Source organism: Diorhabda sublineata, chromosome 5 (assembly GCF_026230105.1).
Source record: "Diorhabda sublineata isolate icDioSubl1.1 chromosome 5, icDioSubl1.1, whole genome shotgun sequence".
Classification (NCBI taxonomy): Eukaryota; Metazoa; Arthropoda; class Insecta; order Coleoptera; family Chrysomelidae; genus Diorhabda; species Diorhabda sublineata.
The window spans coordinates 15,997,138-16,008,802 of NC_079478.1; the positions used below are offsets into that span (position 1 = coordinate 15,997,138).

An 11,665-nucleotide genomic window follows, 5' to 3' on the forward strand; every position below is an offset into this window, starting at 1 on the left:
AAATAGTATGGATATTAAAGAATTTTTAAACATTGAGATTATGTTTTAACACGAAACCCATTGCACGTCATTAATATTTTCCAGTAGTTTTATACAGTTGAAACTAATAATTATTCCTCGTAACATAAATAAAATAAAATAAAATAACGTAGCAATTACACAATTTTCTATATTCCTCGATTATTCTGATAATCAGACAACACGGTAAGGTCGTAAAGACACATAACTGATCAGTTACGTGCAAGACTATAAATTTTAAAACTACTTCATCAAATATTATAAGAAGAACTTGTTGTCCAAAGTTAAATTAATTAATACAATAAGGCAAGGTTAATTGAAATTTAATCGTGCATTTATTAAAATATCTATTTTATGAACTATTCTTTAGGTAACTTAACCACTTTCCTTCTTAAAGATACACCACTGGAATAATGATTCGGATATCATCGGAAATATATTGCAACAAGTATGACAGCTTTTTCAAATCATTTATAAGAACTAACGTCAAGCTGTTATGTCTAATGTCAATGTCAAATGAATGATATAAGTAACAATTTATTATTGTTGATTAATTACATTCAAAAAATGTACAAGTTTTCATTCACTTCCAACAAAATAATGTAGACAATCATGCCACCATTTCGAAGAAAAAAATCTGGAAAAAGTTTTCCTGTTAAAGTATGCACTCTGGATGCTGAATTGGAGTTTAATTTAGAAGTATGGTCATTGTTCATTGAGTTTATAAACACTGTACGTTCGTTTAATGGCATAAATTAATTTTTAGTGGAGGGCTACTGGCAGAGATCTTTTCGAGTTAGTTTGTAGGACTATTGGATTGAGAGAAACATGGTATTTTGGATTACAGTATGAAGATTCCAAAGGATTCATATCTTGGTTGAAATTAGACAAAAAAGGTGTGATACATAAGATTTAAGATAATTAGTCACTGATAAAAAAATGTTTCTATTCTAGTTCAGGACCAAAGCATTCAGAAAAATCACCAAACGGCATCTTTTATGTTCCTAGCGAAATTTTATCCAGAAGAAGTAGCAGAAGAATTAGTTCAAGAAGTAACACAACATTTATTTTTCTTACAAGTTAAACAAGCCATATTATCAATGGATGTATATTGTCCACCAGAAGCTTCAGTATTACTAGCCAGTTATGCAGTACAAGCTAAGGTTAGTTGATAAATTTCAACATCTGAATCACTTCACAGTTTTCCATCATAAAAATATTAAATTATTAAAGTACTATGCAAATATTTAAAAATGATAATTTGAAAACATGGTTTATTCAAGTTGAACTTCAGTCACTTAATCCAAAAACATAGTATATGATAGTTACTAATATGTAAATATAACAATCATAACATTCAAGTGCTAGTTCACTACTTTAAGGGATGACAAAAGTGGTTTTTGATTTACACTTTGCTCCTAATTTACTAATTTTCCGATAAATGTACTTTGCAAGAATATTGAACAAACAAAATAATTAATTTGAATGTATAACAAAAAGTTGTATAAATTCTATAAGTAACTTGTCAAAAACAGAAGAAGATTATGTTTTAATTAAAACTTAAAATGTATAAAAGGTGACACCAACAAAACAAACTTATTTAATAGTTTCTAATGTTATTCATCTTTTGTTGGAGCAAACATCAATTACAAATTCTCTTCATTAAATTTTCCATTTTAAACATATGTATGTAAGGTCATTTTAAGTTCAAATTCATCTACATTTTATAAACACATTAATTTATATTCCCTGCATACCTAAATTACTTTTGTGATCTAAAATCTAATCATCAAGCACCTAGCCAGTGGATGATTCATTAATTTCCTAGGTACATTCTATATTCAATTATAAGATATAATTGTGTAAAAAATACAAATGTCTATAAATATATCATCTACTATTTCAAAATCCAAACAGTAGCTTATTTGTTTTTGTTTAACATTCAGAACTAAAAAAATCATAAAAAAATAATAATTCAAGTCAATATGCAGAAAATGAATTTGATTACATGCACCTTTAATCAATTCATTATTTAAGGTGATTTTCTAAATGACAAATAAGTTTTTAAATATTCCTAGATACAAGTTTGTGAATATAAAGGATTGTATGAACCATGTTTTTGTTAAATAAAATAATTTTTCCATAATTTGTTCAGTTTGTCTCAGATGTTAAGACATGAGAAAACTAATAAGAATATTTCAATGAATATTTACTTGAATTTAATTCTTATACTTGCTACAAGAAATTGACCAGTATTATATATATATATATATATATATATATATATATATATATATATATATATATATATATATATATATATATATATATGTTTTAACTGGTACACAGCAGTATATGCAATTAAAAAATTAAATACCTTTCACCTCTTAGAGCTAACGGAAAATTATCCCTTGCTCTGTATTCACTCAACACCACTATTTATTATTATATTATTGATGTTAGTCCTTTTATATAGATATCAATTTATCAAACATAGTAAAAATCCCACAAAAATGTAACAGCAAACTCCTTAACCAATTGCTCACAAATTCATAAATTTCATTTACATATGTATGAAATATTTGACTTTTCTGTTAGTTTGGAGACTTTGATGAAGATACTTATAAACCTGGTATGTTAGCAAGTGAAGATTTGTTACCACAACGGGTGATAGATCAATATCAAATGACCTTAGAGATGTGGGAAGAACGAATCAGAGTATGGTATGCAGATCATAGGGGTATGTCTCGTGATGAGGCTGAAATGGAGTATTTGAAAATTGCTCAGGATCTCGATATGTATGGCGTTAACTATTTTCCTATATTAGTACGTATCAATTTTACTTTTTGTATATATATATATATATATATATATATATATATATATATATATATATTTATAATTTTGTATGCAATACTCATTAATTTTTAAGTAGGAAACTGTTTTGAAGATAAATTTATAGTAAATTGTTCATTAAAAAGGGATGAACTTAAATGATGAATTCAAATGGTTATTCTGCTTCTGTTTAAGGGCTCCAGTCTCTGCCATTTCCTATAAGGTTTGTCTTCCAACCTATTTTATTTGATATATCAATTTTTTCCCTTCTATAATTTTACAGTTTTTTCATTAATCTGTGTTCATATTAACAATATATCCATACTATTATCCTCATATTTCTAACAGCATAAAGGCTACTATTGACATCAGACTGTATCTATACTACTTGTAAAAAATCTAGTTGGTTTATGCCCCATGCCAGTCATTGTAAAAATTCTTCTACTTCTATTTTTCTTTTACCTTTTCAAATGTCAGATGCGGGCTCCAGCCCGTCTTGTACCCATTTCTCCTACTGCCTTCTATCTATTGCCAAATTTTTCAAGTTTTTTCTCTTTTTATCATAAGTTCCTTTATTTGTGTATTTACTTATTTTTTGGTCTCTCCCACATCACTGGAGGAACAACTCTGGCTGGCTTTTATTTTTTTGGTATTCATCACAGTAATTCTAGGTTGATCTAAACTAAAGTCTTCCAACTTTTTTCCACTATAATTGCTTCATATCTTTTTAAATTTTGTTTTTTAGAATAAAAAAGAGACTGAACTTTGGCTAGGAGTAACATCACTAGGCTTAAACATATACGAAAAAGAAAATAAACTCCAACCAAAAACTACATTTACATGGCCAGAAATAAGACATATCAGCTTTGATGATAAAAAGTTTATCATAAAGCCAGTTGATAAAAATGCTCCCAACTTTGTTTTTTTCAGTCAAAAAGTTAGGATGAATAAATTGGTAAGTAAAACAATATACATAAAATATTGGTTGTACTATTTATACGTAGAAATATCAATAATGTCTTGACTCGGGTTTGAACTTGGACTGACTTGATTTACAGAAACAGTTCCATTTTACTAAACCATGTAGGCCATATTCATATGATTCACCCTAAAACAACTATCCAGAAGTTTCCAAGGAAAAATATTCTTAAGTTATTTAAACAAATTCTTATTAACAATTTATTTGCATAATATAGTAATATGAATTTGTCTTAAATAGATTTTAGATTTGTGCATGGGTAATCATGATCTCTTCATGCGCCGAAGAAAACCAGATTCCATGGAATTACAGCAGATGAAAGCTGCAGCGAAAGAAGAGAAACAACGAAGGCAGGTACAGAGGAATAGACTAGCTAGAGAAAAACAGTTGAGGGAGGAAGCTGAACGAGAAAGAGCGAGTATGGAACAGAGATTGTTACAATATCAAGAAGAAATAAGATTGGCAAATGAAGCTCTGGTAAGTAACTTTCTATAAATTGATCTGTTGGAATAACTATTTTTATCTGTATGAAATCTTTATCTGTATTCTTCAATATTTTTCAGAGGAGATCTGAAGAAAGTGCAGATCTTCTTGCAGAGAAGAGTCGAGTAGCTGAAGAAGAAGCTAGATTGTTAAGTCAAAAGGCTGCTGAAGCTGAACAAGAAATTACTAGATTAAGATTGACTGCGATGAGAAAAGATGAGGAAAAGGTGAGTTTCGTGATGAATTTATAATATACTAGCAGAGTTTTGCAATAAAAAACAGTCAATTATTTATTTTATTTTCAAATAATTATTTGTACAAATATTCATATTACATTTGTAAACTTGTAAATTAATGTTATGATTATTAAAATTGTGGTTGAATGATTAATGTTTTAGTTTGGAAATGAAAATAAATATGAAACACTACAAATATTGATATAAACCTCAAAAAACAAAACTTGTGTGATTGATCTGTTATGCCGGTCTTATATTAATAACAGTTGATTTTATATCAATCGTATACAGTAATCCCCCTTATAACTCAGTAATCTTGTAACACATTTTCATATGTGAATTGGTTCCCCTTTATAACACGGAATTTCCCCATTTAATGTGGGAATGTCCAACATTATATTCTGGTATACTGTAAAATTTATAATGATTTGTACACTTCATAATTAGTTTTGCATGAGTGTAAATTGTGTTGTTATGAAATTACATAAACTTATTTTCTGAAGTTTGTGTATTAAAATGTGAAAAAATTCTATTTTGAATAAATTATTTAGTTTTAAACCATGACAAGTGAATAGAAAACGAAACCCAAGGTAGAAAAGAAATTTATTGCTCTACAACAAAAAATTGCTATTTTGAAACAATTAAATAATAGTAAAAAATCAACAGTAATAGCAAAGGATCTGAAGCTAATTGAGGCAACAATACGAACAATTTTACAAAATGAAAGTAAAATTTGGAGTGCTGTAATGTCTAGATCGTTGCAGACCTTAAGTAAATCTTCACGTGTAAAAAATTCGTTAATACCGAAAAAAGAGAAATGTTTGATGATTTGATTAGAAGATTGCATCAAAATAATATTCCTACAAATAGTTGCTTAATAAAAGCAAGAGCTCAAAAAAATTTCAATAATTTAAGAGAATTGGAAACAGTTTCTACTGTGTTACAATTTATTGGAGCTTATACAGTTTCATCCTTATATCTCAGACTTGAAACGCTCCTCGGTGTGTAGTTGAAATATTCCCGATATGAAGTGATCAATTAAAATTAATTTGCACACCACTAGCTCTTAACAAAAATGCTAAATTCAATAAAAAAAGTTTTAAGTGGCAATACATTTATTGAAGAAAAAACAAAAATTCTCATATAATTTTTTTACATAAATAACACTTGAATTGAAGTAGGGATTCCACCAACTAATTTCTTTTGTTTCTAAATTGAACATTCGAAAAAAGTGACTACTGGAGATCAATAATTAACTAAATAGGAAAAATATTAGACAAAAAAAGTAACAGGTCTATTGGCATATTACATAGTAGTTATTTTCTGTATTAGTTGCATACTTTCAATAATATTTAAACATGTGGAAAGTAGTCAGGCTATTATAACAATAATTTATAGTGGACTGTTACAATCAAATTCTGTAACTTGATTTAAACAATATTTTCAGGTATCTTTGGAGAGGAAAACGAGAGAAGCAGAAATGTTGACTGCTCGGTTAGTGGAAGAATCGGAAAAAAGGGCAGCCGAAGCCAATAAATTGAAAGACGAATTATTGAAGGCAAGGGCTGCCGAAAAACAAGCTAAAGAAAAATTGTTAGACTTTTTAAGTCGAACTACTTCATATAATGGTTCAAATACCGTCTCTCCTATATCAGTAAGTTGACATAATTCTTCTTTGTTTCATAAAATAACTTATTCCCTTACATTCACGCTTAAATCCGGGTTATATACATAATACAAGGTAAATATATTTTTTTAGTTAGATTAGTTAGAAGAGGAAATATCCTTACATTAGCTGAGAATTTTGTAGTAAATCAGATAATATATAATTTGTAAGTGGTTAGAGCAGTAGTCTTATTGTATGCATATAATTGGAAATTTATATCGTATAGGCTTTCTTTTTTTGGTGGTAAAAAAATTCGAGATTTTTTTTAACAAATGGGCTAAAAGTTGGTTGATAGACACCTAAAAAAATTCTCACAAATATGAGCTCTTAAATTTTTCCTTTTTTCTCAGTCCAGTAGAACAAAATTCAAACCTCATTGATTGTACAGAAAAATTTTCATGAAGAATTTTGTAGGAAATTTAAAGCAATTAAGTCTTCCAATAATATAGACAAATAATTTTTTCTGTAAACCTCACCATTGTAATGGATGTAAATATTGTTTTTAAGCATAAGGATTTTAAAATAACCCCAAGCAAATGGTTAATAACAAAAAATAAATTAACTTGTGGGAAGATTGCACTTAAAAAAATATATTTTGATCATCACCATGACACTAAAATTTGCCAGGCACTCACATGGAAGATGCCTTCTAAACTTTTCCCAGGTGGGGATTTCATTAAAGATTGGGCTAATGCGTTTCAATGCAGTTAGCATACTTTTGGGAGAAGTGAGATATTTCTTCTTCAACTGACTGACTGAACGTCAAAAGCAATAACGTTGTTTGGTACATACCATGGAGCATTGACAAGTATTTGAGTTGAATAAAGTACCCCATAATTGAATATCATAACTCTAGATAGGTTTCAGTGCGACTTTGTATATTTGCAGCTTTTTCTTGATTGTTAGTTCGGATCTTCGACCTATTAAACAGTACAGTTTATTGAGTTCCAAACTCTTTGCTTTCTCTTGGTTAGTGTGTTTATTCTCAAGGTTAGTCGTCGGTCCAAATGAATTCCATGGTATTTTGGAACTAATTTTTGTTGCAGAAAATTCCCCTTGAACATCACAGCTGGACATGCCCCTCTCCAGCGTCCACTTTTGTCTCCAATATTTAAGAGGCAATACCTGGGTCATGCCCGGGGTGCTAGGTCTTCGACTTATTAACCACTACAGTTTACTAAATTCGAAACCCATTGCTTTTTCTTGGTAGGTGTGCTTGTTCTCAAGGCTGGTCGTCGATCCAAATGAATTCCATGTTTTTTTTTTGACTTTATTTTTGCTGCAGAAGATTCTTCTTGAACATCACATTTAGACATATCCCTCTTCAGCGTCCGCACTTGTCTCCAAGACTTAAAAGGCAAAATATAGGGGTCATGCTCGAAGTGCTAAGGCAGCATATGTTGCGATAGTTACTTTGTTGTGTGTGTGAATATCAGCTGTGTACAAGGTAGAGGATCAGACCCAGTGTACTTCCTTGTGGATTATTGGTTGTAAAGTTATGGTGTGGTCTTGAATTTTGACTTAAAAGTGTCTGTCTTGCAGGAAGGATTTTAGGATTAAAAAAATGTTGTATAGGAGTTTTTCATAATTTTGTGTAATAGTCCATTGTACTAGACTTTGTTGAAATCTAAAAAGGCGGTCGAATACTATTATTCGTCTTCAAAAGATAGATACACTTTTTTTTGACTTGGTAGACTTCGGGGGAATGTTACTCTCTAAATCCAAATTAATGGTTAGGTATTAGTGGGCTGGCTTTTAGAATCAGTTCTATTTTTTCTATCAGTAATTTGTCTAGTAGTTTTCACATAACAGGTAATAGGGTAATTGGTCTGTAAGATGTAGTCTTTTCATTAGGTTTTGCTAGCTTAGGGATTAGTGTAATTTGGGCTACCTTCCAAAAAATTGGGAAGTAACACTCACAATGGTGTGAGATACTTCATCCCCTTATTTTATAGTTCCTTCAGGATTTGAAATACCACAAATAAATCTAATGTATAACTTGAAAAAAACAAATTATAAAAAGTACAAGATTTTTCTGTAAAAATATTAGAAAAAAAATTATGTAACGTAATTGAATACATGATTAAATTGCCTCCCTTTGATATGATTACTAATTCTTATATTGTCCCATAACTGTTCAATGGGATGGAGATAAGGGCATCTATATATCGAGCAATTTCCACTTCCTAGAGATAATTTGGTACTATGAACATATGATACCATACCAAAGCTCTAAAACCTCTGATATGTACCAAGCAGTTGTATCTTCCTGAATTACAATGAACCCTGTGGATGTCCAAACTACTCTTTGACTTAAATGTAGTATTGTATTGAGAATGTTTCTCAAGTTATTGAACTTTATAATAGATAACATTTTGTAATATAATTATTCATACAATTGCGAACCGCTCTTGAAGTATGTATGAGGCAATCATCTTTTTCGAATATGTAATAATATTTTAAAATAATATTTTTTTCAGTCCGTTACTGCTTTATACCAACCACCATTGAGTCCTGGCTATGGACCAGACTTATCAATTATAGATAGTGAAGTTTCTACATCTCCAGATTTAAATTTAAACATCACTTCCTATGACTTAATAGCCCATGCAGATGCCGATCAACTTTCTCTGGAAATAGAAAAAGAAAGGTAAAACTTGTAGTCTTTATAGTCTTTACATATTTGCTTTGTAATACTTGTTTCCTTTAACTACTTCTCGTTTATGAACTGTAGACTGTTTTTCATTTCATTTATTCCTTAATTTCATCACTTACCCTCTTCTATATGCTTCCTATCCTGTGTTTATTTGCTTATGCTTAATCTATTTTTCTGTTGCATATTTGTTTCTGTGAATTTTCTAGATTTTTGTTTACTTCAATCAATGGATGTCTTTTAGATAATTTGAAAATTTCAATGTTTCAGAATCGAGTATTTGGAAAAATCAAAACATCTCCAAAATCAACTTAGAGAATTGCGTAGCGAAATAGCTGTGTTAAAAGTTGGCGACAAACATAGTGATTACGATCAGTTGCACGAAGAACAAGTAAAATTAGGCGAAAACAAATATTCGACATTAAAAAAAAGCAAATCTGGTTCAACAAAAAGCAGAGTTGCATTTTTTGAAGAGTTATAGCAGCAAGTGATCATTATTATTTGGTTATGTAATTTATAATTATTGACAATACTTTTAGGTTAAGGAACAAATAATATTTTTTAATTAAACTTTGGTGTTTTATTTATCGAAACTATATTTTAATTTGTAATTAATGTGTCTCTATAAAACTGCACTTTATAAATTAGTATCGATTAAAACCGAATGGTTTCATTTTATTTACGAGGTTTGTCCAGAAAATACACATAAAAGTTGAAGAACAACTTTATTTTTACATGTAGGTATTAGAATACGGTACACTTCTTGAGACAAGATGCACTTTTGCCAACGCAGTACACTACTGTTGATAACATCGCTGAAAGACTTCAGTTGTGATGCTGTTCAGTTCCCGTATTGTTTCTGTCTTGATGGCTTCCACATCTCCCAAGTGGCACGCCAAAGTACGATTTTACATTTCGGGAACCAAAGAAATCAGAAAAAGCAAAATCAGGCGAATATGGTGGGTGGACTGTCACAATGTTTGAGTTTGGGACTAAAAACTCTCGCCCAACGAGCGGCGTGTAAGCAGGCGCATTGTTGTATTGAAGGATCCACATGTCCTCTTTTACCAAATCCGGTCAAACTTGGACCTCTCAAAACTTCAACGAAAAAAATTGCGTACGCTCTCTGACCTGGAGACACAAATTCCAAAATGTCCCTAGAATCGAAGAATACAATTCAACATTGTCTTGACATTGAACCTTGAATTTCGCGACTATTTTGTTCTCGGTTCTCTTGCAAACTTCCATTCCTTGCTTTGAAATGTGTGCCCACATCGAATTATTAAAACTTGGACTCGTCTCCAGTGAAAACTCTGTTGAGAAAGTTCTCTCTTTCTTTTACTTCCAACTAATACTCACATCACTCACCCATCTTTGCTCTATGTTCTGTAGCTTTGGTACGATTTTCGCACACAAAATTTGACTAGAAAACAAAATAATATTACAATGAAGTTCACTAAACTCGGAAAGGTTACAGTTAACACGTTAGTGTATTCCAACCATTACAGAAAAGAATAGAAGACTGTAAAGATACTGATCAAATAATCCATTGCGATATTGTAAAAAGTTAGCACCGGTGACGTCTCAACTACAAAAGATCAAAACTTTTAACACTACAACATAACATTGACAAAATCTGAAGTTTTATTCAATAAGCATAATTAAAATTAGCTATGTTATAAATTCATAATGAAACTGTAAGCAAAATACTTAATATTGGGTATTTGAAAGTTATATTCTATTCTATATTATATTATATAACTTTTCATAAAGAATACCTTTTTTCGAAAACTTGTATATATAATAATAAAAAAAGTCTTTTAACTTATGTAAACATATATTAATAAATAAACAAGTATTATTATGGAACACCATCTTACCGTCATCAATAAACAAGACAGTATAGATGACGCACTCACCTTTATTTAATTATTCAAAAAAACCGAGGAGCTTTAAAACATCTCAAAAGTAAACTATACTCGTAGACTTAAAAGTGCCGAAACAAAGACGCAAATTTAAAATGTGAATAAGATAATTAGGTGGCGTCAAAAACATAATTTCGAAATGCGAAACTTCCCAGTGGGTTGTTTGCTTTTGTTGGGCGATACCGGATATAAGGAATTATAGGTTTTCCATATAACAACAATGAATAAATATTTAATGAATTTCATTAAGGATTATTCTTAATGACTCTTTGCCTGTCTTAAAGAGCACCTACAAACAACCTGCCACAATTAGTTCTGCATAATATTCAAATGAAGTTTTGTTTGTAACTAAATATTCTCTTGGTAGAAAAAAAAAATATTAATTACTTAATTGAAAAGTTCTGTTGATGCACCGAAGAATGATTTAATAATTTTTGTATATTTTGAACAATTTATAAAAAATATGCCACTCTATTCAATTTTTTTTGGTTCGACACTGTACGAAACAATCGGCTATCATCGGAATTTATGACAACTAGTTAGCGGCTATTTCATATACATCTAGTTTTTATGGCAGTCATCCGGTAATTTTTGTATTTTTACAATTAAAACTATAGTCAATCCTTATGAGAATAGATTTTATTTATCAAATTTCATTATTATAACATTACATTTAAAAAATATACTATTTTTGTCATCGATTAATCAGCATAGTTATGCAACTCTCAAGACAATTCGAACAAACTTCTGTTAGGTATATCAATTCATTATGAGAGGCAGAGCCGACTCTATTATGAACATTAAGAAATATAAAAATTGTTTGAAATACAATATTTAGTTTATTTATTTATATTACCATATTCGCTTGAA

General features: G+C 29.8%; 1 protein-coding gene across 2 annotated transcripts; it reads left to right on the top strand.

The window, feature by feature from the left end:
* The first annotated feature begins 484 nt into the window (after positions 1-484).
* LOC130443896 (merlin) lies at positions 485-9,440 on the top strand. 2 transcript variants are annotated; one of them, XM_056778781.1, is made up of 10 exons: positions 485-717; positions 785-914; positions 973-1,181; positions 2,617-2,844; positions 3,599-3,808; positions 4,073-4,309; positions 4,396-4,542; positions 5,999-6,205; positions 8,698-8,867; positions 9,141-9,440. In XM_056778781.1, the coding sequence occupies exons 1-10, from the start codon at positions 631-633 to the stop codon at positions 9,349-9,351; spliced, it is 1,836 nt and encodes a 611-aa protein (XP_056634759.1). In that variant the 5' UTR covers positions 485-630; the 3' UTR covers positions 9,352-9,440. The 2 variants fall into 2 exon arrangements, 1 of the variants encoding a protein (XP_056634759.1); XR_008909899.1 differs by lacking the exon at positions 9,141-9,440 and having other exon boundaries at positions 619-717; positions 5,999-6,292.
* Positions 9,441-11,665: the final 2,225 nt, after the last annotated feature.

Bases quoted from the DNA above. Each gene is read 5' to 3' on its own strand.
- LOC130443896 (XM_056778781.1), top strand. From the start codon at position 631: ATGCCACCATTTCGAAGAAAAAAATCTGGAAAAAGTTTTCCTGTTAAA. The intron at 3,809-4,072 runs GTAAGTAAAACA...TGTCTTAAATAG, and splicing joins AAGTTAGGATGAATAAATTG to ATTTTAGATTTGTGCATGGG. The intron at 8,868-9,140 runs GTAAAACTTGTA...TCAATGTTTCAG, and splicing joins CTGGAAATAGAAAAAGAAAG to AATCGAGTATTTGGAAAAAT.